The following is a 26217-nucleotide window of genomic DNA, read 5'->3' on the forward strand; positions in this document are numbered from 1 at the left end:
TATATTTGTGAATGTGGAGATGTTATATTGGTTTCACTGGTAAAAATAAATAATTGAAATGGGTATATATTTGTTTTTTGTTAAGTTGCCTAATAATTATGCACAGTAATAGTCACCTGCACACACAGATATCCCCCTAAAATAGCTAAAACTAAAAACAAACTAAAAACTACTTCCAAAAACATTCAGCTTTGATATTAATGGTTTTTTGGGTTCATTGAGAACATGGTTGTTGTTCAATAATAAAATTATTCCTCAAAAATACAACTTGCCTAATAATTCTGCATCTATAATCCAGTTTTGAGATCCCTTCCCAGACGCCTTAACGCCCACTCACATCCTGGGCCATCTGACTCAGGAATTCGCATGATAAGGTGGGGCCAGGTTTCACAATGAACCACCCAAACTCTGGCTGATTGGGACCCACACCCAGTTTCACACCTTGGCTCAGGCGATTAGAGGATCATCAGGGGGTCCTTTTGTCCCTCTGTGGGGGGATACTCCCACTAGGTTTATATCTGGGACTCTCCACCATTTGACCTTAGAACTGAAGAAGCTTCTCGGATGAGAGGTGAAACGTCTTCAAGTAACTTAAAGAAGTCCAGACCAGATTCTTCAGCCATGTTATTATTTGTGGTCTTGGACCATATGAATTCTTGTATCATCTCACTGATTCAACAACTTTTCTTTCTTTTTTTTTTACGCAAAATTAAATTTGCCCATGCACAATAAAAGATCATCTCATATGACACTAACTACGTCAGCAGTCAGTGTACAGGCTTTTGGTAACAGAACAGTGTGACACCTGTTAAAAAGGCTACGGTTTTCAATACAGGAAATAGTAAAAGAGGCTCCTGATCCACTGGAGACAGCTGGCAAACTGAGACAAAGCATGGTGCACATCTGTGTGAGTATCACCAACCGGTTTTGGTGTTGCCCCCTCCATAACGCAGCGCTCTGAGAGCCCTGAGCACAGAGTTTCTGTCTTTGAAGTCATTAAGGCGGAATTCAATGCGAGGCTCATCGCTGTAATGAACCACAGCTATCTGAAAGAAGATTGAGAGAGTAAGAAAATGCACATCATCATAACAGCAATATAAACGATTTTTAGATCACAGCTGACTGTGATGAAACTTCATTCTTCAAAACAAAGATCATAAGAACTATATATTTGCTTGTGCTTGCCTCCTTGGCTGACAAAAAAAATGGCATTATGCCATGCGTCTCCTTTCTGCCAATGTTTGAGTCTGATTCAGCCCATTTGGTGGAGAAGAGCACATTATGTTACTGCTAATGGTCTAAGCCTGCACATGAGACTCACCTTCCGGGCAGCTATTATGACTCAAAAACTGCAATCAAGTCCAATTTGTAATTGTCTAAACAGACTCACAGCCAAAGTGATAAAATTAAACACCTGAAAGTTTTATCTTCAGCACAGTACAAAGAAAAGTTTTTACTGAGCAACTAACCTGCGTGCCCTGTGAACCAATTACGGGGAAGTATGTAGCCACTCGAAATATGAAGTCTTTCATCTTCCTAAAGTTGTCAGTGCCAATGCTCGACGACTCATCCACCAAGAACACTATATCCGCTTTGGTCTTACCGCACACTGGACAGAAACAGGACAGAAAACAGTTCTAACTAAAAAATATGCTACATATTATTTAGCATGAGGGAAAAAATATAAGAGAATCTCTAAAATACCTGGTTGTGGTGGTGTTTTTTTCTCTGTCACTCTACTCAGTGTGGTTAATCGAAAGGACGTGACTGCTCCTGCCTTGCCCTCAGTGACACTTGGCTGAACGTGGGGCTTCTTGGTTGTTAAGGACTCAGTTGGAAGCACAACATCAGGGTGCCAGGTGGTCCTCATGGGTGATTGAGCAGTGGTTGTGTTGATGATAGAGGCAGTCTGGGAGTCCCCAGTGTTAGGTGGGGAATGGGGGGGCACTGTAGGTGGCACAGGCTGGACTGTTAACGCTGGGCGAGCTGGTCCCACTGTGATACACAGAACCATAACAAATAAATCAAACGCTTGAAGTCTCTGGAGTCAAACAGAGTCTTTGCTGGAACAACAAATGGGATTGCAAAGGAAGCAATAAAACACTGCTGCAGCATTCTTCAGTTTGGGTTTTCAGCTTGTACCAGTCTTAGGAAAAAGCTACTGTAGGTGTTCACTGAATATCAACAAACAGAACAGCTGACAATAGAAAGCTAAGAAAGATGCATGGGTAGTCAGACAAATAGGTTCAACATTTTAAAGCATTCATGAAGTTTAGAATAAGATGGCCATATGAGAGATGTAGTGCTAAATAGCTTAACACTTAGCTAAGATAGCATTTCTTTTCTTCAGGAAGCTAATTTGAGCTTTGTCAATTTTATGCTTACAAAAATAAAAATACACACACAGTATAGTGTGATGTGACTGTAGGTATTATAGCCTGATCAGTGGATGTATTAAAGTAAACAGAAGGATCTGAAGTGTATGTCTGTCATTCAGTCAAACAACTTGGAGAGAGTCTTACATATTCTCTGATACATGGTGCTTATAGGCCCCTCCACTTCTCCATACAAAGGTCTGATGGTGAAAAGATATGTTCTGCCATACAAGAGATCACTGATCTTATAGTAGGTGAATCCAGGGCCAAGGATTTCTGTTTTTGTGTCAAACACTGAAAAAAACATACATAGAAAACATGGTGTTGCAAAGTGATCACTTGTGACAGTATGGTTTCAAGAAATAAGAAATAGGAAAATAAATCTTTATACTAAAATGGATTTGAGTGTATAAAAAGGAAAGCAAACAGTATTTTTTAATAACCTGTAAAATAATGTGTCAAATCTACAAGTAACAATGATATATCTGAACATCTGGTGACAAATGACATATACGGAGATTCTGTCAATTATGACAATATTACTTTAGGAATTTTGTTAATAAGACTTTTCACCTTATTAACAAAAGGGTGCTTATGTTGCCACTTTACTCACAAAAGACATATCATGGTTAAAACACTATGAAATCTCTAAACAATTATTCCTGGCATGCTGGGATACTTGTGTTTTATTCAGGCAAATATTGCCTTTTCAGACCAAGACCTGCTAAATAAAAGAATGTTTATGGCAGGTCTCTGTATGCAGTGTAATATCATTTACATAATATGTAATTCATCTCTGGAGCCTAAAAGAAAGTTGCATGAATTATAAGAAGGTGCTTTATCAAGTTGTGGTTGCTTACTGACCTGAGATGTGCCTCCAGGAGAGGCGATATCCTGAGGCACCAGCTACGCGTGTCCAGTTCAGAACAGTACTGTTATCTGTTGTATTCAAAGCAACAAATCCTTCTACTTTGGGAAGATCCACTGAAACACACAAAATAGCTCTGATGAATAATGACATAAAGAAACAAGTGACATTAGGTGGATTTATTATATCATACGTCCTAATGAATATAAACTTTAACATTCCCAGTATTAGGTGCATATATGTACATAAAAGGTTTTTTTTGCATCCACCACATTAGATTTTAAATTAGGCCATCAATATGTGATTGAAGTGTAAACTTTCAGCTTTGACTCAAGAGGTTTGACAAAAGTTTTGAATGACTTGTTCCTGAAATACAACCATTTTAAACGTAGTGATTTTATGAAGTTTTTCATAGCCTCTGATAAAAGATTTTGAGTTGACTCAAAGTGTTTAACTTGCATTTTGGTAGCTGCTCATTGGAACTTTCAATACGAGGTACTTTTAAATCTACTAAATTTTAAGCCACCGTAGTGGCATTTACACATAATCTGTTTAAGGAAACTGGCGAAACATATATTACTGAACATTTCCCTGAAACTCAGACTGTTCCCTACTACCAGGGCCAGGCAGGACTCACAGGTACGTGCTGTGACCAGGACAGCGCTTCCTTCCCTGCTGCCCACCATGGAGGACACCTGGATCTTGTAAGCTGAGCTCTCTCGCAGGTTGCGGATGGTGTAGGAGGCAAAATCAGCCGATACCACATGGGACTTCTCATCACCCCCTAGTGCACAGAATAATTATGAAAGTGTCAAACAACCGTGTTTGCAGTCATTTACGGATGAAACTGTTATACAATGAGCCACAAGAGTCTAAACTGAGGAGTGGTAACTCATTATGCTGCTAGATGCTGTAATAGGAAAATACTGCAAATATTTTAATTTAAGACATGCTTAATATTTTCATCGACCCGAGTGAAAATGTTTTTTCTCAGCTTCTCTGATCCAGAGATGTAAATGCAGTTGTAATTCTACTGTATGTTATGTCTACTTGTTCATAGCCTGAGGCATTAGAATACACATTTGGGGGGTTTAATTATGTGGTTTCTTACCAAGAAATGGGATCCAAGAGATTTTGTATCCAGAAGCCCCTGGTGCTTTTTTCCAAGATAGTGTGAAGGAATTTACTCCAATGTCCTCAACCTTCACCTCCCTCACTGGCTGGATTGGATCTGACTCTGACACTGCAGCTAAGCATAACATGACCACAGGAGATGTTAATCCAGGTTTTATACCATAAAGCTGTGACAATTTTTTTTTTCACATCACAATGCATTAAGGACCCAGAAATCATAAAATATGTGATTAAAATATCTGAAAAAATTGCTGATGTGACTTTACTTACCCCTCCCTATTATTTTACACTGTAATAAACTTAGCACTTGAAGCTCGGAATAACACTCTGACAGTGACAGTGATAGAATGATAGCAGCCCTGCTGACTTGGACTCAGTGACACATACTACAAGTGACAGCAGCAGGAACTGTGGTTATAACGGGAAGACCAAAGTACATGACATGTCAGTCAAACGGCGACACTTACGAGGGTTTATGTGGCACAGATTGGGGAACTTTGCCGTACCCTTCCCATTTAATTACGATGGGGGCACAGCTGCACAGAGCCATTTTAGATCTAAAGATGGCTCATGATAAATTCAAAGTCACTGAGACTTCACATATGTTTAGTACCTGTGAGCTGAGATAAGGAGATTTCTGGTCCCTCTGAGTTGCCATACACTGCACAGATGGTGACTGTGTAGGTAGACCGTGGATTCAGGTCTTTGAGACGATGGAAGAGGATGCTACGATCCAGGTACTGGACTTGGGGTTTGCTATTATCTGCAAGCATCAGACGAAAACAAAACAAAAGACAAATTATCTATCTATCTGTTGTAAAGATAATGTATGGTAAATAGAGGGTCTTTAATCGGGCTGGCATGCTGGCATGCTGGCATGCTTTAAAATGGTGTAATGGGAAGGAATAGGTATAAATATATTACCTGTTTTCCATGAGAGTTTGTACTCGGTGGCTCCAACGATGGGACTCCACGCCACATCTATAGTGGTGCTTGTGTAGGATGTCACCTTGAAGTTAGAGACATAACCCAAAGGAGCTGAAAAAATGAAAGAAAAAACATCAAGGGCTGATCTTATAAATACCCTGTTTCAAGTAAAAAAGATGAATCACAAATCTTTGGCGTTTTTGATTTCCTCATCGTGACTTTTTTTCTTAAAGCCCATTTTGGAAGTTGCTGAAAGTCTGCTGATCACTAAACGCACTGCTCACTTCAGTGTCAGGACTCCAATTCGTTGGGTGTGGTTACACATGTAACAGAGGTCAGTGACGATGTGTGTGGTCATGGTTAATACAAACAAAAAAGTCTGTTTAGCATGTAGTGTTGCCCCCAAAATTCGTTGTGCATTGCACCACTGAATTCAATTCTCTCCTCATAAACCATTTACATATCAAAATTTCTTATCAAGGTTTCAAGATTTCTTTGCATTCATGTTTATAAGGTTTAATGTTTAGTTTTTAATATTTTTCGTCCCAGGCATTGTTAGCTTGATAGTGAAAGCTTGATATAAGTGCTCCTGGATATCAGTGGAATGATGTGACATCATTATTACGTCACCTGTGTGCATGCACCCACAACAGACAAAACAGAGAACCAATAATGGGAACAGCTCCACAGCTCTACTGCTTATAGACTGTGCAAGCTGGCATATCTGAGTATTTTCAGTAATACAGAGAAGTTTGAAAAACTATTTAGCTTTCTAGTTTCAGTCATGAAAAAAACTCTTTTAGACTTTAAGAGAAGTGACAGAAGTAGGAACTGTGGTTGAAATGGAGTCATTCCTGTGCCCCAAGGGTCCTATGTTCCTGAGCTCTAAAAAGCACATAATGGGAAGCTGGAAAAATGCATATTTTCCAGCTAACTAAGCACCTAATGTGACTTATGACTTATGGGCTATTTTGGGTACGCGTCAAAAAGTTCTATAGAGTGTTACCCAGTGTTTTTGTATGTGTGTGTCTGCAATAGAATGGTAAAGCAATATTGAACTGAGGAAACATAGCACCATAAGAACATAGATATACTCCTGTTACCGTGGCCACATGCCAATCAAACAAAACCAGATGTCTTTCTCTCGCCATTATACTTACTGAATGACTGAGATGACGCCGCACAGAGGAACAAGACAACTAGAGGTCAGATTTCATTGATAACAGCCAGTAAGCATCCTGGGAAGCTGCTCCGGTAAGTGTGGAACACAATTTCTAAAAATAATATTTATTACATCTTTACTTCCTTCTAATAAACACTAAAGCTACACCCAAAAGTTTTCTGGGAAAAAAAAGTCTACTGAAAAAGATGAAAAAATGGCTTATTCCTACATATGAATATGATGTCTGGTGAACAAGGTTACTTACAAGTTCTGAAGGTGGCAGCGATGCCAGGTCCAACCGCAGCGCCAAACAGCACGTAAAGTGTCAGGACATACTCCGTATCATGGGCTACATTTTTCAGCTGGTACTGTGTAGTGCTGGTGTTCAGAGCCAATTGCCTGGGACGATCCCGACCAACAAACTCTAGAAATAATATTAACATTACAGTTAGTCTGTTATTCCTCAGTGACTTCAAACTTTCACTTCGTATCAGAGGCAAATATCCTCCTTCTTTCCCTGTATTTCATCGCAAGCTACTGTCATGTTGCTATGGTTAAAGTGTCCATTGAGAAAATAACTGAGTTGAGAATATCTGCAAAAAACAAGGGTAAACAGCGGCAGACAATAGTGACTGAATAAATCACCTGGGGTGGGTCTCCATGCCAGTCTGTATCCTGTAGCCCCCGGGACACTGTTCCATGAGACGACTGCAGTACTTGTGCTCACAGCAGATACTTTCAGAGTCTGTACTGAACTACTTTCCACTGACAGAAAGAGAGATAGTGAAAGACAAAGAGGACTGTTATGCATCTTATCTACTGCTTTGGTGCAATTTTATTTTGAAAATTTTTAATTACATGTCTTGATTTTCGCAGTGGTGATAGGCCCCTCAATGTCTCCAAAGATGGGGTTGATGGTGATGGTGTACTCAGAGCCTGTGTGGAGGCCCTGTATCATGTAGAAGTTAAAATTGTCCCCGAGGTTTATGTTTTCTATGTGGCCTTCTACAAGATATAAAGTGACATTTAAGCAAAGAGATGTATTAAATTAAATATTTCGCATTTTAGCTGTTTCGCAAGAAAGGTACTTAACCACAATACCTGTAGATGCCCATGTCAAACGGTATCCTGTAGCACCTTTAACTGATGCCCACCTTGCTTGAACGGTGTCTGTGGTGGCATTTTGGACCAGAAACTGATGAACTGGCACCAACTTCACTATTAAGCACATCCCACACATACATGCAAAGGTAAATTTAGGTGAATTATACACAATGACATGACAGAGTAGAGAATAGAGTCTGCTTGCTAATATTTTTTACTAAAACAATACCACCCTGCTGTGGAAATATTGTGGTACTGCACTTTAATATTTGCTCTTAGGTGTTGTTTGAAGAGACATTTAAAGCAGTTAATAAACTGCTTCCAGTGTGCCGGAGCGTGCTCTCTGGCTTTCCTGTTTATGTAAATGAACATAATGATGGGGTTTTGAGCCAAGCTAATAAACTTACATGTCTTCCCCACTACTGAAACCGGTTTACTTGGTCCTTCGGGGTACACAGCATAAATACTGACAGTGTACTTCTTATCCTCCTCCAGACTGTCAATCACATGAGAGGAAATGTCTCTAGGAAGCAGCTGCTCATAAATGAATCCTGGTCTGTTGGCTGGAGAACAATCATAAATGCACAAGAAATAATACTTTAAAAAAAACCTCTTTATTAGAACCCATTACAGCTTTCTTTCAACAAACCCCTCTGGAAACAAAGTTAACATCTAGCATGCTTAAATTAATTGACTACATGTTTTTCCGCTGGTGTGCAGTAAAATAAATAACAATAAATGCACTTATGTCAGCATACATCTCGGGATGAAGATCTTGAATCCATTTAGCTTCCCCTGGGGGGGTGTCCAGCCGAGGCGCAGGGAGAACAGGCCCTCCTCAATAACACGGAAGTTTGAAACTTCGGGCAAAGGCGCTGAAAGACAGACACCTGTTGCTCAGGGAAAGATGACAGCATACAATTAAAAATAGAGACACTAGGTGCATGAGCAGACACTCACTTGTCTTTACTTTGATTGTCGCAGAGTCTCCTATGAGGCCTGGGTACATGGCATAGACGGTGAGGGAATAGTCGGTTTTGGGACTCAGCTCTGTCACCATGGCTGTGCTCACATCTGCCTTCAGATCCATCTGTTACATACACAGACAGCAGAACAAAAGGATCTGAGTGTGTGTATGTTTGAGTGTGTATGTTGTGTTTCCCTGAGACATAAAGTGGAAGACAGAATGATGTTTAGAAGAGGATGATTGATTAAGAGGAAGAATGATCAAGTCAGAGCAGAAGATAAACATACCTGGAGGCTCTGCAATGGAACATTTTTGGGAAGTACGCTTACATAAATATCCTGCTGTTTTGCCTTTATTGCTTCAATTTCATTTATATATCTAACTCTAAAAACCACTGACATCTTTACAGTTTGTTTAGACTTTTGTCCACGATAATTAAATTAGGTTTTATGTTGCGTTTTATAACATAATGCAGAATCTAGGCAGAAACAAAGAAGCACTGATATCATTGAGACGACTGCTCATGTTGATTGCTTTTGTAAATGTTTCACCGAGTTTGGAGTGCTACACAATGACTGCAGGAGAGATAAATCTCACTGAAATGAGTCCACTACTTAGACTGATCACAGGGGTGAGCTGCTGTTGTCAGCTGTTTTAACTTTTAATATGAGAAGTTCATGTAATCGATGTGTTTTAAAGAGGAATTCCATGGAGAGTGAGGTGATTAATCAGCAGTAAAAAAAAACTGAGATGTCCAACTAATTCATGAATTAAATGCTTTACTGTCTATGAAAGTCAGTATGATGACATATTGCATGCTCTAGCTCAACAATAATGCAACAGTGACCTTATCTATGGACAATTCCTCACCTGCCTCTGCTGCACAGGAAGGAGTTGTCCCTCCGAGCTCAGTGGAGTGACCAGGAGGCGATATCCGGTGACATCACCCGTGGCCTGGCTCCACGTCAGTCTAAGAGAACTGTGGGCCAGTTCGCTAACCTGAAGGTCTCTGGGACCCACCACACGTTCCTCGCCTACGATTAAAAGTAAGTGTAGAAAGAGTGATGAGACAGACGGGATGAGAAGTGGAACATGGAGCAGAAAATATGCAAGTTGATGTAAAATATGTCTACAAGATAGATTATGTTAGCAAAGAAGCTGCAGAGTACAGTGAAATAAAAGAACGTTATTATTCATTTTTATTATACCTTTCAAGTGCGAGAGTGCAATACAATTCGTCAATATGAAAATGCAAACAGCTGTCAGTGAGTAGGCAGCTTTTTCAGCATATTACGAAGAACTTACTAGGCTGGGAAGTTTTCACAGGACGTGGGGGTTCAGAGGCAGTGAGGCACACTCTGCGGGACAGTTTGGGGAGGATGGTGTCCATGGTAGAGAAATCAGTGACCGGCAATAGATGCTCGGCATGTGGCTCCGACACAACCCTCCTAAGCTCTGCCTCATCAACCCCCGTGAGGCCTGGTTTTCAGTATAAATAAGAAGATAATGAAATAAAGTCTTTTATGCCAAGGTGCATAAAAATGTCTCATAACCAATTCAAGATGATAAACAAAAAAAATGTGCACATATGACAAGATTTTTTTAAAGGTATTATTAACAAATTTTTGATTATGTGGAAGTTTACTCGATTAATGCACACTGTGTGGATATTAAATGGTTTTGTTTGTATTTCTTCTGATCTCCACCAGGGGGAGGTGTTGCATTTTGACGGATTCAATATGAAAAGCTCCAATATGTGCCCATATACACATATATTTTACATATAAATAACCACAGTCATTCAATTTCTGGAACGAATCTCAGTTTGTGCAAGTGGGCCCTAAATGCCAAGGCGTGAAGTATTTAAGTATTTAATTTTTCCTAATGCACAAAAGAAAACCACTGGGAGATTTTTGCATTTTGCAACTCTGAATAAGTTGTCTACAGTATGAAATTTGCACATAAACAACATGAATGTGCATGTTGATTTCTTACGAGGTCTAAGGCTGCATAGAGCAGGGAGGCGCTGACATAATTAAATTTATGCTTTCCAGGCTGCTCTAGCTCTACAGGTAATATTGGCTTTGCATTAGCGGTCAAGATTCATGTCGAGCTGCCACGCGGTGGTGATGAACAAGAGGAGCAGGTTTTGGTGTCAGTGGTGGGGGTGGGTGGGTTGGGAAGGCACAGAATTGCCTAATGAAAAATGACTGCGATTAGCACACCATTGGCTAATGAGCAGTAATTATTGCATCGCTGCAGGCTGTGAGGAGTAAGTTGTGGGCTTGTGTGCTTATGCCTGTGAGTAGGGGGAAAAGGGCAAGGTACTGTATGTGCAAGTAAACTTGGTGCATTCATAAGGAGGGAGAAAGATGATGCAACACTATCAGAAAGTGTGCCTTTACATACAAAGCACAGAAGCTGGATCGATCAGTTATCCTTACACACACACACCTGTGTATACATACAGAAGCATGAGCGCGCTCAGGTACTCAGAAACAAGACTCCTACACACAAATACCCACACTGAATCCAATGAATTCAAATGCACAGGACATGAATTTCTAACTGCAAACACTGCAGATAAGCAGGCAGAGCTTGGATAAAATCTGAAGGGCTGCTGCAGTGGGGATGTTGAAAGAATTCACAATAGCAACTTCCACACTCACCTACTGCAAAGACAGTAATTCCATTGTCTGCTACTGCTCTGACTGCAGCATTGACCTGGTCGTCCGACTGTCCATTTGTGAGCAAAACAGCAATCTGCACAGGACAGAAAATGGCATATGTAAAGAAAAGACAATAATGTGAAGATCTGCTAATTCTTGATAAATGAATGCATAATATAAAGCTAGTAAAATGTATTATATTTAAACACATACGGGTCATTTTCAGCTGCTCTCTTTCAACCTCTGTTTTCAACTATTGTTGGCATCACTGGAGGCTTAAATCAAGCCTCCAAACAACATTTGTTTGTGTTAAAAGAGCATCCATGCAAACAGTACCATTCTCATGAAAGCCTCCAAAGCCTTTTGATGCAGTTTAGCACATAATTGAAAACATAATTAAATAAATCAGACCCAAACTCAAAGTGGAATTCAAGGATGCTGGCTTGCAGCTGAGTCTAATAATTTCCCCATTAAGGAAAATTCTCTCAGTTCACTCAAAGTTCACCCCTCAGTCAGTGAGGAAGGGAGGTGGAGAGCATCCACAGGAGAATGTAGTTGCTGCTTTGCATGCTGTACAATTCAATATATCAGCCTAATCCTCAATTCTCCACCTTCCCATATCCAGTGTGCTGTAGCAAGATGATTCACACATGCACACAGAGATAGAGAAATGATTAGAATGCTAACCAGCTGTGTTATACTGTGACTACACTACAGTATTAGACTGTCAGGGAAATGTGTCTGATAGAAAAGGAGAGTTGTGGGAAAGAAAGTGTATCTGGATATTTGACAAGGAACTTCTGAGACAAGTTGGTGAATGTGGCATTTTTGTTAGGATCCAAGAAACGCACCAAGCCCAATTTAACACTTGTTTTTTTAAGGTCATTGGCATAAACCAAGTTGAGTCACTGTGGATGACCATCTGTTGGATGTTTAGCAGTCACGCCTTATCTCCATCTGATAATCGATGAAAATCTGTGGTGGAAAATGTATTTTCTTTATCTTTTATTTTTCCTCCAAAGCACCAGAGAAAGCAAAATAAATCCTGTTCCCTGTTGCACCTTTCAAATATTATCAATTTGTATTCTCAGCATATAACACGATGGTTTAATCAGATTCACAGCAGTGTGAGAATGGTAAACCTGTTTATTTGTTTTTTCCACATGTCCTGTGGAGTGGAAATATAGATTCCTGACTAGTCATTTCCTTTCACACAGGGCCTAAACAGACAGTACATGCATGTTTTTGCAGCATGGGTAGTAATCTCAAATCAATAATTTCCCCAAAGCCTGTGAAACAACATGTTGTCAAAAATTACCAAGATTTAAATTTCTCTTTTTCAGTGTATAACAATCCACCTCGCTGTGTAAAGCAGCGTACCTTCGGGACAGAATCCCGCCTGATGACGGGGCTGAAAACAGAGTCGACCAGAAACTGGAGTGCCATGCCAGTCCTCCTGGATCCACCTTCATAGGGAAGGTCTTTGATGGCTCTGAGTACCTCCTCAAGGGAATTGTAGTCTGTCAAAGCAATCCGCATCCTGCATGGACATAGAAGCACAAAACTGGATCAGATAGAAACATTTTTCCACATTAGACCACAGAACTTTGACATAAATGCAAAGGACCAAGACTCCTATAATTGAGTTGATTGTTTTAAAATCCAACTTCCAATTTCCACAGATGCTCAATAGAATTGAGATCTGGGGGATTTGGAGGCCAAGTCAATACCTCAAACTCATTGTTGTGCTCCCCAAACCATTCCTGAGCCACTTTTTTCTGCTGAAAGAGGCCACAGTCACTAGGGAAAACCCTTTCTATAAAAGGGTGTTCACAATCTGCAACAAACCACGTGATGTAAAAGGAAATGTGATTTGTTAGACCGGGACACCTATGGCTCAGTTTCTAATTCTCATGAGCCCATTGATGGTGCTTTCACCACTAAAGAGGTTTTAAGTATGGACATGCAGCCACCACAAAGGATTGTGTATTCTGTCACCTTTCCATCAGAACCAGCAATAACTCCTTCAGCTATAGTAGCTCATCTGTTGGATCAGACAACACAGGCTAGCCTTTGCTCCCCTAGTGCATCAGTGATCCTGTTGCTGGTTCACTGGTGTTCCTTCCCCAGACCACCTTTGATAGATACCAACCACTACAGACTAAAAATAGCCCAGAAGAGCTGCAGACAACCCAGTTGTCTAGCCACCAACATCTGTTTCTTGACAAACTTGCTCAAATCCTTACCCTTGCCCATTTCTCCTTCTTGTAACAAATCAAACACATCAACTTTCAAGGACAAAAGGTTCATGTGCTCCCTAGTATATCCCACTAGATACTGGAGCCATAATGTAGAGATGATCAGTGTTATTTACGTCTCCTGTCAGTGGTCATAGAACGTGATCATGTAGAAAAGACAGCTGAATCTAATTTATGCCAAGCTGCCACAAAGGTTCATGCGATGTGCCAAGCTCAGGACTGACTTCTACCTTGGAACATCCCCAAAGACAGTGACTCCAAAACGGACCCCATCAGCTCCGACCACATTGTCCTGAAAGGAGGAGATGATGGCTGAGATGAAGTCTTTGACTCTGGAAAAGTCTTTATGACCCACGCTCCAGGACTCATCCACCAGAAACACTATGTCGGCCTGAACCACTGTCCTGCATGCTGAGGAAAGAAGAAAAGATTAATTAATATGTGTAAAATGGTAGCATATACATGAAGCATGGAAAGACACAATAAGATATATTTTAAGAAGATTCAAGAATTAAAAAGAAATGCACTAATACTAATACGTAGCTATTATTCCATTACCTCGTCAGTAACTTCAAAAAAGGTGAAACTTCTATATATCTCTATACTCTCTATATCCTTTTTTGTATTTTTATGGCTCGTGGATTGTGAGTTCTCCAAATTCTAATTCTACATAAATACCCAACAGTTCCTGAAAGCTATGCTGCCTACAGATTGGTAGAAACTGTCATCAACCACTTAAATGGCACTTTACACCGTGGTTTACTGACACATATCGTTTGGTTACCAGGGTAATATCGGTTCTCTGAAAACCGACTGAGAAAACCAAGTGAGGTTTTAAACAGAACTCACTTTTTTAAAATTTACTTAACTAATATTGCCCTCATTTGAGCTCATTAACTAAATGTTTTAATCTATTATCTATCACTATCAGTGCTACTTTAATAACTTTTAGTATTATAAATTGCCCAAGCCATATTTGAATATTTTATCCTTTACTTAAAAATGCAATCTATCATTTTCAGCTACTGAATTTGTTTGGGTTTTTTTCTTGTTTTTTTTTTTTCTTTTTTTGCTGGTTTCAAGACTTGAATAAGACATTTTATCAAAATGTAATTCTCCATTACATTTATCTTTAAGGGTTTCCCTCTGAAACCTCAAAAACACTAATTTAGCCTCCTGCTGCTTCAGACATCTTTAATTCCTACATTGACCACCAGATAGCAGTCTTGTTCCACCTTGCTGAGGGGATTCCTTTCATTTGCTTCTGTCATGCAGCCAGAGCCTCACACAAATCCTTATGAATTTTTAATGAGACACAAGTGAGCCAAAGAGACTATCAATATTCTGAGCACTCCAGCAATAAAACTTTAGTACAGCGATGAGAAACGCTTAGAATAATAAGGTAAACACACCCAAAATCAGGGTCAGTACCCTTGCCCAAGCAAACAAACGCATTTAAAATAAGAATCTGCTGGGTTTGATGGGATTTAGATGCTTTTTTGAGTGAACTGGTGCACTGAATACGCAAGTGCACCGACACATATTCACATGCACAAACTGCTGTGTCTGCAAACACCTTGTAAGTCAATATTCTGGTATTGCATATGCAATAAACCAAAGTGACAACAGCATTGATTAGGCTAGTGAATAGGAGATAGGCGCAACTGATTGTTCTGTAAGTGATAAGCGATTCTCTGCTGTCTTCTATTTCATTATCAAGCTTTCTCTCCTCTATTATCTCACCCTTCTTCCTTTGGCTGCAATCCCAGGATTCACTGGGGGTGACATATGTCTTCAGCCCATAGCGGCCTAACATTATGTTCCTCCTCACACACCTATACATTTCTGGCCATACACCAAGGAAACAAAATATCACCGGGAATAGCATTTTGGAGGCCTCTCAAGCACTATTATCTTTGGAAGCTGTAGTATCATATATTCAGCAACAGCAGATCTATTAGCGAGGACTTATACTCATTGATGCACTTTGAAGAGATAAAACAATGTTCATACTTTCCGGTCCGAGTTGTGCCTCATAAAAGCAACTACCTACCCTATAATAAACATGTGGCTTTTCCATTTACTGGATGCATTTCACACTTGAAGGATTTTAGTAAACGCACATAAAATGTTGTGAAGACTGAGCGAAGAAGCAGCTGGAGGTTGGTGTCTGTCAGACAGACACAGACTGGGATGGAAAACAAGATCAATTATCCAGAAGTTCGTCTGTCTAGGCTGGCAGGTGAGATCGACATGCCCAGGATAAGGACACAAAACATGCTGAGGGATTAGGAATGGTTTTCTTGAAGGTTATATATGTTGATATCTCAAAGGTTGCATACACCTTGGTGTTGGACCACCACTGATTTCCACATTAGATGTAGCCCAGTGGCTTGAGCATATGCTGCAGAAAATTCTGCCAAGAAAGAAAAAGCCTCAGAAATATTGATGCATTACTCCAATCACCTCTGACAAGATTAAGACATGAGATCATAAGATGTAACCCATCAGAGAGCACACATCAATAAAAATGCAATTAACAATAACATGTATTGTGCTACAAAATAATCGTTAAGAACATAGGTGAGAACAGGAAGTAGTTGCTCAATAAAGCCTATTATAAGCCTAAGGGCCCTTTGCTTTCGAGGGCTATCAGTCATTGTGGCAGCACGGCAGTATTTTTGTCTTGGTCTCCACCAACTACTGAGATTAAAATGGGATTTTTTTATATTACATTTTCCCAATGAGCCAGTTGCTAATTTTTTAGTGCATGCTGTTTGGTGTTGGGCAGGTATGCACAGTGAGTTTGTCATAGCTTATTTAATGAGAACAGCTGCTTACTGCTGCAGAAAAGACAGCTGGCAAAAGTGGCTGAAACTGCTTCTCTCAGTAAGTTTGTGGGATCTAAATCACTGAGTTAAAAGAGGCTACAAAACACTAATGATGCTGAAAAGTTGGGTTAAAGTTATCTGATTGTTTCTCACAATGAGCAGCTTCCATACATTATTGCTTATTTGTTGCTCGTATGAGATGAGATTATTTAATGACAATTATACAAACCTATTTCCTGTGTTTTATGAAACACAGGACCTTAAGAACAATGTTGGGTTAACAATTAAAACTATAATTAATCAACAGTAGGAGCACCTGCATAGGAAGCACAGCTTTTAATGTATTCTTGGGCTATTTATAACCTTCCATAATTCTGCCCAACAACTTTACCAATCACCTTCTGCCAATCACAATCCAAGTGGAGGAAATCTAACTTTTGATTGGCTCGTTGACCTTTTGGTGACATCCAATAGCACCTGAGGCTGGAGTACTGTATCTAGGGGGATGGGTTTGACAGCGTAGCTGACAGAGTGCTGTACTGTACATGAGGGCAGCAGATGTTTAAATTCCCTGACTAGACAGAGTCTGGAGAGAAAATGTAGCTGGGCTAGTGTCTGCCCCATGTACCAATCCAGGTGTGGAGATTTAATGATGGAGCACTCGCACAGACTCTATTCATTGAGCACCTGCCCTTTCCTTGCCCTGATCATCCAACCTGTCTAATTCATAGATCTGTGCACCAAGCTAACAATTGGACATGTGGCTGTGACTCAGAATAATACGTACCTAACTCTTTTTTCACAGACAGAAAATGAAATGGAGAAAAATGACTGCAAACATGAGTCACTGAGTTAAATAAATCAATCATCAAGTAACTGAGGGGGTGGAAAAAGTAAGGAGGAAAGTTGATGTGCTATAGGAGAAGGGAATTTCACGCAAATTAATAAATTCTGTAAGCATGCAGTACACAGGTTTATAAATATGACGACTCACCTTCAGCTTGCGCTGCAACACTTTGATGAGTCAGATAAAGGGACAGTAGAAAGATGCACACAGAAGAGTGACCCATACTCTTCCTCGTCTTCCTCCTTCAGTCACCTTCTCCTCCTCCCCAGTTCCTCTCTTCACAAATGCAGTTCCTAAATTGCACTTCACAGTCATCAATCCCACCTTTTCTTTTCTCCTATCTGAAAAATATGCAAAAGAACAACAAGAAGAAAAAAGTAATTACAGGCCCTCAAAGATAAAAACATAATCAGCTTTTTTTTTTTCATTTGTGAGGGAGTTGGAACTCTTCTGCAGAAGCCAAGCTTTTGGTGTTTGCTAAGAGTATTTTTTTTAATTACAGTAATACACAAAGAAGAGTTTAACAGCGTAGTTCTGCCGTACTCAAGAGACTTGTAGACATGTAACAATGACTGACTGGCATACTAATCAAATAAATAGGTCCAGGTTAGAAACTTTCATGTCATATTATACATGAACTCGGATGTCTTCTTATACACTTCCATGTCCTTAACAAGCGCATAATGTGTTTGATAATTATTATATGTCCAGGTGCAGGCAGGAGCCTCCCTGTAAACACTTTTATAACAAATTCCACTGACGCCAAGGAAATTAAAGCATCAAAGGGGTTTTTATACTGTCCAATAAGGACCCGTTGATTTAAAGCACTTAGCATTTAATGTTATTGTGTTGATAATCTACTGTAGCTGTCTTACAAAGCAGATCCTCCTGGGATCTCAACATACAGGTTGGCATAAATGTGTAAAACTGTTTATGACATGCTGTTTAGTGATGAAAAAAAGTCCTCTATTCAAAGGTATAAAAGTTACAAGAACCTTGAGGATACAACTCAGCGATAAATCATTTGATCACAGCCAAAACAGAGACAGGATAAGTCATAAATGGAGTGCACTGTACATTTCTAATCATAACTACCTCTTTAAGATGTTTGATGGCTTTATGGCTTAAGCTAACATGCCATTACAGTGGCTTTGACATAGTGTGCTGGATAAGTCATATTTGCAGTTAAAATGCAAACACTAGAGTCCTGTTTTTATGGCATATATTCTTAATAATTCCATCAGCAAGTGTGGGCATCTTTACGAAATGAGATGTTTTGGCAGTTTGCTGCTCTGCAGGACTCAGATCTGTATTATTGCAATGCCACAAACTTCCCAGGAGTGGAAGTCGTAGCACATTTACCCCAAGGCCAACGGAAAATAACATTCTCAGAAAAATAGCAAAAAACAAAGAGGCTTTGTTAGCATGTTAAATGTTAAAGTTCACAATCCACAGGACCATGTTGACCACAAACACCTCATATTAACTGTGAAGCACGGTGGGGAGCGATGATTTGGGCTTGTCCATGACCTCCTCTTTATACCAAAGTATTCTAGAGTCAAATCCAACAGCTAAAAATTGACAACAGTGATCTCAATCACAGCAGAAATCTATAACAGAATGGCTGAAAAACAAAGATAATCAAGGTGTTGCAATACCCCTGAAAAAGTCCAAACCTCAACATGGCTGAAATACAGTGGCAGGAGAGCTGTGCATAAACCAATGCCCACAAACCTCGATTAACTGAAGCAACATTGTAAATAATAGTGGACCAAAATTCCTCCACCACAATATGATAGACTTACAACGTTGTATAGACAACAATTACATTTGTACAAAAGCTGGTTCTACAAGCTACTGAATCATAGTTTTTCACAAGAGCCTATGCAGTCCTGTGAAAACGTGTTTTTTTCACGTGACAGCAGATAATGAGAAGAAAGATAAATAAATATGGACTGTAGCTACAATGTTAAGATAAAAAAAATTACCAGAGTTTGGTTTTGGGTGTGTGAAAGGCAAAGTGGGTGGAGATGGCCAGTATTTCTAACAGGCACATTCAGATGGATGAGTCTCACCAGTGAAAACACAAGCATTCTTCACAAGAATCTAGATAGAGGGAGAATAATAGTTTTTGCTATGAGAGTAAACAGAGGCCCAGTAATGATCTGGAATAGAGAAAATCCTTCTCTTATCTTTTTGACTGCAAAAACCGCAAGTCTGATTTTCATTCGTATGCTAGCTGATTTATAGGAATATTATCTCTCACAGTGGTGTACACCTGGTTATTTCAGAAATGCTCCTTTCTGTCTCAGTTAGCTGGGGGGATGTGCCTGTGTCTGTATTATAGGCTGTTTAAGGCAAGTAGGAGAGTACTCTGAAAATATTACTGGAGCTTCTTTACTCTGCCCTTGGTTTTCACTACTTGTGATTGTGGCTCAAAGAGTTGGCAGTTCGTCTTGTAACCGGAAGGTTGCCGGTTTGAGCCCTGGATCGGACAGTTTTGGTCGTTGTGTCCTTGGGCAAGACACTTTACCCTACCGCCTACTGGTGTTGGCCAGAGGGGCCGATGGCGCGATATGGCAGCCTCGCTTCTGTCAGTCTGCCCCAGGGCAGCTGTAGCTACAACTGTAGCTTGCCTCCACCATTGTGTGAATGAATAGTGGAATTGTAAAGCGCTTTGAGGGCCCTGAAAAGCGCTATATAAATGCAATCCATTATTATTATTACATAGAAATTGATTATGCTTTGGGTCAGAATAAATGACTAATGCATTTAAAAACTCCCAGGTACTCCCAATGTTATGAGAATAAGGCAACCTTTTGTAAATATCCCCTCAGATTTAATATAAAATTAACAATGTATGGATGCGTTTATTCATTAACAACTAACTATTGTACTTAGTTCATCTCTCTAATCTCAACATGATTCATGTATAATTCTGCCAGAAGTGGAACAACCCCGGAAAACATGTTTCATATGGGCCAATTTCATTATTGGACGCAGGATGCTATTATTCTGTTTATTTGGCACATAAATAGGAACATATCCGGCCCCAAATAATAGCTTTATTAAGAATAGCGTCTCCTTTATGTCTGCCATCTTTGCATCATGCATCACACTTATGTATTCTTAGTTGGATAAGATTAACATAAACATATCAAAAATTCAAAAGCTACTTTTTCCTAGCATTTTGCCTAAAGCTGTCAAACTACTTATAACACATCTTTTGTTACACTAATGCTTGTTGAGTAAATAGACTCTAAAAGATAAATACACTAGGAAAATCTACACATTTATTTCAGTGTACAACCCCCAAATATTCTTATCATTATGTCCTCATAGATACAGTAAGAACAGAAAGCCTCGAATGACAAAGACCTTGGAGAAAGAAGAGAAATGGGGAGTTAAAGGGCTTGTTAATATTTGCCACTGTTAATGGGTGGCCAACATGATTTTGTCTTGCCTTTTATTACCACTTCTAGCTCCAGCACGGCAGTCCACAACAGACATCTCTGAGGTTGTATCAAGCCAGGATATCTCACCCCTTGGTCATTCTCAGACTTAATCAATAGACAGCTTGCTTGTGTGCCCCGCTCTGAGAGCATGGGTTAAGTTCAAAAAGACCTTTGACTGCAAAGATTTCTTTCTCCTGAGTCCCAATGCTTCCACAGACCTCTTCATCTTTCCCCAACAAGCTCAGCTTTTCAAGACGGACAAGGAAAACAGATCAGATGTTCAACTAATAATTGCTTTATGTTTTTCAGTTAGCTAACAAAGAAAGAAAAAATGTATTTCTTTCAGCAACAGGCCAGACACTATGTGCAGACATGCCCAAATTAAAACAGTCTAAAAACATAACTCAGGGCATGCATTATCTCCCATCCATCCCCAACTCTCACACTTACTGCAGTTTCAAATAACTGAAAAAGTTTACATGAACAAAGTCAAATTGGTCAGCGTCTACACAGATACCACGTCAACTTGTGACAAAAGAATATGGACAACCTACTTTATTAAAGGATTAAATGTAAGACCAGCATCAGAATGTAAGGAGACTAAATCTAGCATTTAATTCTATGCCGGATAAAAGCTTTAAAATGCATGGACTAACACAGAGAACATTGTTTGTGTTATGTGTTACATTAGGTTTGTATTCATACACTCTTTATAGTGGATTGTGCACGTACCTCCATGTCCGTGAGTATTGCATGGGCATGTGCAAGTTCATAAGCATAACATCAAAGAGAGACCTGCCTTCACTCAACTTCTACACATGAGATGGAAACAGAACACATTTCTTTTACCTTTAAACATTTACAATCCATCCATCGAGCTAATTCATAAACTTTAATGCTTGCCCCATGAGAGCATATTTCACCAATAAATGTATATAATGATAACATAAAAAATAAACCAATCAATATGAAACAATCTGAATTCCAGAAAATTCCTCAGTGTGATTTGACCATCTGGTCTGACTAAGCCAGAATGGCTGAAGGCTGAATAGTTTACAACCTCTGCAGATGGAAGTGAGAGCTGGCAGGCTTGAACTGTAATATAACACAGCCAAAAAACTACACTCTCCCGCTGGCTGCCCCCTCACATACCAATGCAGATCTGAGATCTGTCTCTGCACGTATCTTCTTATTACTGAAGTGAAGGGAGGACAAACTCACACTGTGTTGTGATGAATGGCAGCCGGTGCAGTGCACCATTATTGAGTATTCATCACTCATCATCATCATCATCATCAACCTTCGGACTTCTAAATAGGTTTGCATCTTTATTTGGAAAAGGTGTGAAAAAGCAGAATGTGAAAGTCTTGTGACAGCTTCGCTATGGTGAAATTCTTTTGTAAGCCTTTTCTTTTCACTGTATACAGAAGTTTCTAGAAGAAAATATGGAAATATATTCAGAAATGTGCCAACATCTACTTAAACATTCAATCAAATTTTATGAGAATGAAATTAAAGTATTATGTGCTCCTCCAAATATTGTAAGGGCCACCCTAGCAGCTCTGAAATGATTTGAGATAAACATCCTCACACTGATCATGCTAACCGGTGTTGATCAGGTGTGCAGTTTTAAACATTTAGTAAGACTTCTTTTTTGAAGACATTGGGTTTTAAGTCAAATTTAATTAGTTGTTGAGATATTTCAACCTAAACCAGTATTGGACCAAAAACATGATTAATGACTACCATAATTTGTCATGCCCAATATCACAGCTTTCAACAACAGTACTACAGGATACAGTGCAGAGCAAAAGTCTTAGGCCATGTTTCATTTCTTTATATTTTGCTATGAAAATGGGAAATGGGTTCAGGGATTAAAACATTTGCACATATACATACACAGCCTGAACTCTCTTCAGGAATATTTCAAAGCTCCTCTTTGGATGCTGGCTGACTTTGACTCCATTCTCTGTTAAGATGATCCCAAACTGTTTACATGACTCAGTCATGGATCCATTAGATGTTTTTCTGTGCAGTTATGCTTTTACTGCACTGGCAGTGTGTTTGAGATCTTTGTCGTGCTGTAAATGAATAGCTGAATAGAGATGGTACTGCATGGTGGATCAAAATCTGATGGCACTTTTCTGCATTCATAATAAAAGATCCTAGCACCACTGGCTATAATGCAACCCAAACCATGACAGAGCCTCCACCGTGTTTTACAGATGGCTCTAGACAATCACTGTCGTACCTCTCTTCCTCCCAACATAGTGACACCAAATTGAATCATGAATTTCAAATTTGGATTGATCACTCTATAAGATCTGCTGCCACAGATTTAAAGTCAAGTTATTGTGGCTTTTCTCTCTGTTTATCTTCTTAAAGCCACTGTTCCACAGAGAAAATTTCTGATGAGGCTCCAGCAAACATTCGAAGGATCAACTGAGTCAGGTGTGAAGTTTTTGCTGGATTTTTTCCTTTTTCTTAAAGACATTAATTTCAGACTCTCTTCATCTCCTCTGGATTTTTAGACCTTCCACTTCTTCTTTTGTGCCCCACTAACCAGTTTTCTCAAACTTTTTAAGGAGACACTGCACACCTTGCAACGACACAACAAGTTTTCAACTAATAGCAATTTGGAAATCACCTTGTTGGTGCAAAAATACTAATTTGTGCTTGTCAAACTGTGTTATGACTGGCATTTTTATAGATCCAAATGAAAGTATTTCTCGTATTTCTCCAATCAAAAGCTCAGCTTAGCTATAAAAACAGCTGCAGTGGATGCATGGGTATGCACGCTGGGATTACAAACACCTTGCTACCTTCAAGAAGAAAGAAAATGTGCTTTTTTTCTGTCAGAGGCCTTTAGTTTATCACTGCAGCGAGAGGATTAAATAATGTTTCCAAATGAAGTTTACTGTCCCTGGCCCTTCTACCCCCTCTGTGTTCCCTATCTCTATTTCTCACCCACATCCACTCACACATCACATGCCTGCAAGTCTAACTGCATGTCAGCTATTTCTACATAATGGCATTTTCCACCTCACCACTTCACAGGATGGATTATCCTTGTAGGTGGGAAACTGGTGACAGTGAAATGACACACACACACATACGCGTAAGGAAGCACACACAGAGACACAGAGACACAGCTCAGAACTACATTGTATGATAACAGATGTCTTTGGTGCAACACATCATTTCTATAGCTAATACACACACTCACAAAACCGCAGACTCTCATGCACAGCTCAAAGGCTGCAGTATGGCTACTGTCTTAATATCTCTTTACATTTGCACGCAGCCAACACAGACATGTCTACGCATGGAGGGAAATCGACAAGCATTCATTTGACATAGTTTCATCTCCTGACAATGTTCTTGCAAACAACCTGGTATGCTCTTATTATTTATGACACACAAGAGTTTACATGACTGTAAAATGCATTACATCTTCTTTTGTGCTCCTTTTCAACCCGAATGTTTAAAATCTGTAGAAAAACACAGCAGTCATCCAAAAACAGACAACAAAGCATGCAGGACTTTGGCACTGCATGGGGATGTCTGTACATATAAGTGAATGTTCTTTAACAGAGGAGGATGTCCATTCACAGCAAATAATGTATCTGATGAGCACTGATATCAGACAAGTTGAGCTATTAAAGAAAAACTTTACTGTAAAAAGCAGCAATAATGGCTCAGTATAAAAAGTCCAGACACTTACGGTGCAACAAGGGTATCTGGCCAGTTAAGAATTCAAAAGCACCCTGTAAAGCACCATATTAAAAGGCAGTTAAGCTAATGGCTTTTCAATGGGCCCATGCATTTTCACTTACCAATACACACAAGTTATTATCTTCCAAATCCAGGTGATTTTCTTTTGAGGGTAAAAAGAGGAAAAACACCCCCTAAAAATACATATAAAAAGCTGCATCCGAGTCAGGCAAAAGCAATTCTGGATTTTCTGTTGTATCCTTGTAGAGGCAGTTATTAGAGACTAAATCCGCACGTGTGTGTATCTATATGTGTGTATCTGAGTGACAGAGGGGGTAGGCGTGTAAGAGTGAATGAATGAAGCAGGTTTTCTTTCCTGGGCTTTGCTCAGGCACAGAAAAGTTTGGGAAGAGGGGTGGGGGTGACGCTGCAGCAACCTGTTGGCTCAGAGGGAGAGAGAGACACGGAGGTAAAGGCATAGATGCATACTGAGAGAGAGGTGGTGGTTTCTGTGGAGCTTTGGCCCTGTTGCATTGTTACTTTTCTAACAGTGCTTGTGTGTAGCACGGAGGCCTCAAGGTGACAGAATAACTGGCAAAGAAAAACGGTGTTAAGTACTTTGAGGTTAACTCTGCAATAACCCACAATCATACTGCAAGTTGAATCTTCCCTCAGTCGGGACTGTGAAAATCAATCAAAAACTGTCTTTATGCCAACAGAACGACTTCTGCATGTCAGTAAAAATAATTTTCAGGATTTGACACCAAGTGCTGTGTCTCACATCTATTACTGTGTGTTTCATTTGGCAGCATTTCAGTTTCCCAGAATAAAATATTGATTTGCAAACCATCCAAAGTGTCAACAAAAATCTACCCTGACTTTGCACAATGTTCTATTCATCCTATTATTCCTTATGAAACATCAAATAAACAAAACACAACATGATAAAAGTACAGAAAACAGCTAGGGTTAGGTTGTCGAACCATGAGTTCTTGCTCCAAGCTATGTATACTCACACACAGATCCATCATCAGAGGCTATCGAGGTTATTGCTTTATTGCTTGTAGAGCATGCAACTCCTCAAAACAGAAGGGGGGTGAAAAGAGAATAAACCTATCATGTTTAACACCCCATCTGGTGTGCGAGTCTATGTGTGTGTGTTTCTGTGTATGCTAAGGGGCAACGGGTCATCTTTATGGACCCCAAGAATGTGGTTACCAATTTCACAGGTTTTAGCCAGCTGGCAGTCTTGACATGCTGTAACTCAACACAAATACTGTACTCTTAAGGCGGAGTTCATTCAGATAACAGTCATGAGAGGTGGTACAATGCATCCATGTAATTTTACTATTAGAAACCGTTCATTACCGCCTGACACAAAGATGCAAAATTATAGTGGCGGCTGAAGTAATATCTATCTTTTTACATCTATAAAGAGTATATTCATCACCACCCCAAGATTTCCAAATAAATACTTCCGGAATTTGTGTAGAAATAGTGCAAACATGCAAACAATGACTCATCCCATGCAGCTGCAAGATCAAGTGGAAAGGTCTCGGGCTGAAACTTTAAGAAAACACAGAAGAACCAAATAACTGCAGTTCCTTATTTAGCCACGTGAGGCTCCATACTGTCAGTGAGTCTATCTCCCTAAAACCCAGTGTTAAAATGGCCAACGTTAGGGCAACAATATACATGTTTACTGAAGACCACTTCCATTCCACCCTCAGTAAAAACTGTGAGTTAAAAATCCCCTTTTAAAACATATTAAGGCTTAAATGCTTATTTGGATTCTTTGTTTTGGATGACATTTGGATGCTGTTGTCTTGGTTGGTGTTCAGCTGTAATAAGCAACTCTAAAGAGTCAACTGCTCGTGTTTCTATAGAAAGTGTATTTTCTTTTTCA

The 26217-nt window shown here is 39.6% G+C and overlaps 1 protein-coding gene across 5 annotated transcripts in view; it reads right to left on the reverse strand.

Moving 5' to 3' along the window:
• Positions 1 to 24724, reverse strand: part of col7a1l (collagen type VII alpha 1-like) — a 54397-nt gene extending 29673 nt beyond the window's left edge. For 3 of the 5 annotated variants that reach the window (XM_042222927.1, XM_042222930.1, XM_014335137.2), the window contains exons 1-23: positions 24434 to 24724; positions 17290 to 17483; positions 13695 to 13875; positions 12587 to 12746; positions 11207 to 11300; positions 9843 to 10016; positions 9408 to 9571; positions 8531 to 8660; positions 8329 to 8445; positions 7978 to 8133; positions 7568 to 7684; positions 7325 to 7471; positions 7112 to 7231; positions 6732 to 6890; positions 5302 to 5415; positions 4991 to 5140; positions 4355 to 4492; positions 3881 to 4027; positions 3240 to 3359; positions 2523 to 2669; positions 1705 to 1995; positions 1470 to 1609; positions 923 to 1046 (exon numbers count right to left, since the gene is read on the reverse strand). In XM_042222927.1, coding sequence (XP_042078861.1) covers positions 923 to 1046; positions 1470 to 1609; positions 1705 to 1995; positions 2523 to 2669; positions 3240 to 3359; positions 3881 to 4027; positions 4355 to 4492; positions 4991 to 5140; positions 5302 to 5415; positions 6732 to 6890; positions 7112 to 7231; positions 7325 to 7471; positions 7568 to 7684; positions 7978 to 8133; positions 8329 to 8445; positions 8531 to 8660; positions 9408 to 9571; positions 9843 to 10016; positions 11207 to 11300; positions 12587 to 12746; positions 13695 to 13875; positions 17290 to 17365 — 3166 coding nt within the window. In that variant the 5' untranslated portion in view covers positions 17366 to 17483; positions 24434 to 24724. The remainder of the gene's footprint in view (positions 1 to 922; positions 1047 to 1469; positions 1610 to 1704; positions 1996 to 2522; positions 2670 to 3239; positions 3360 to 3880; positions 4028 to 4354; positions 4493 to 4990; positions 5141 to 5301; positions 5416 to 6731; positions 6891 to 7111; positions 7232 to 7324; positions 7472 to 7567; positions 7685 to 7977; positions 8134 to 8328; positions 8446 to 8530; positions 8661 to 9407; positions 9572 to 9842; positions 10017 to 11206; positions 11301 to 12586; positions 12747 to 13694; positions 13876 to 17289; positions 17484 to 24433) is intronic. The other 2 variants (XM_042222926.1, XM_042222928.1) reach the window with 2 other exon arrangements.
• Between the last annotated feature and the right edge of the window lie 1493 nt (positions 24725 to 26217).

Source organism: Haplochromis burtoni, unplaced genomic scaffold (genome assembly GCF_018398535.1).
Source record: "Haplochromis burtoni strain Fernald_Lab_line unplaced genomic scaffold, NCSU_Asbu1 Contig_98, whole genome shotgun sequence".
NCBI classification, from domain to species: Eukaryota; Metazoa; Chordata; class Actinopteri; order Cichliformes; family Cichlidae; genus Haplochromis; species Haplochromis burtoni.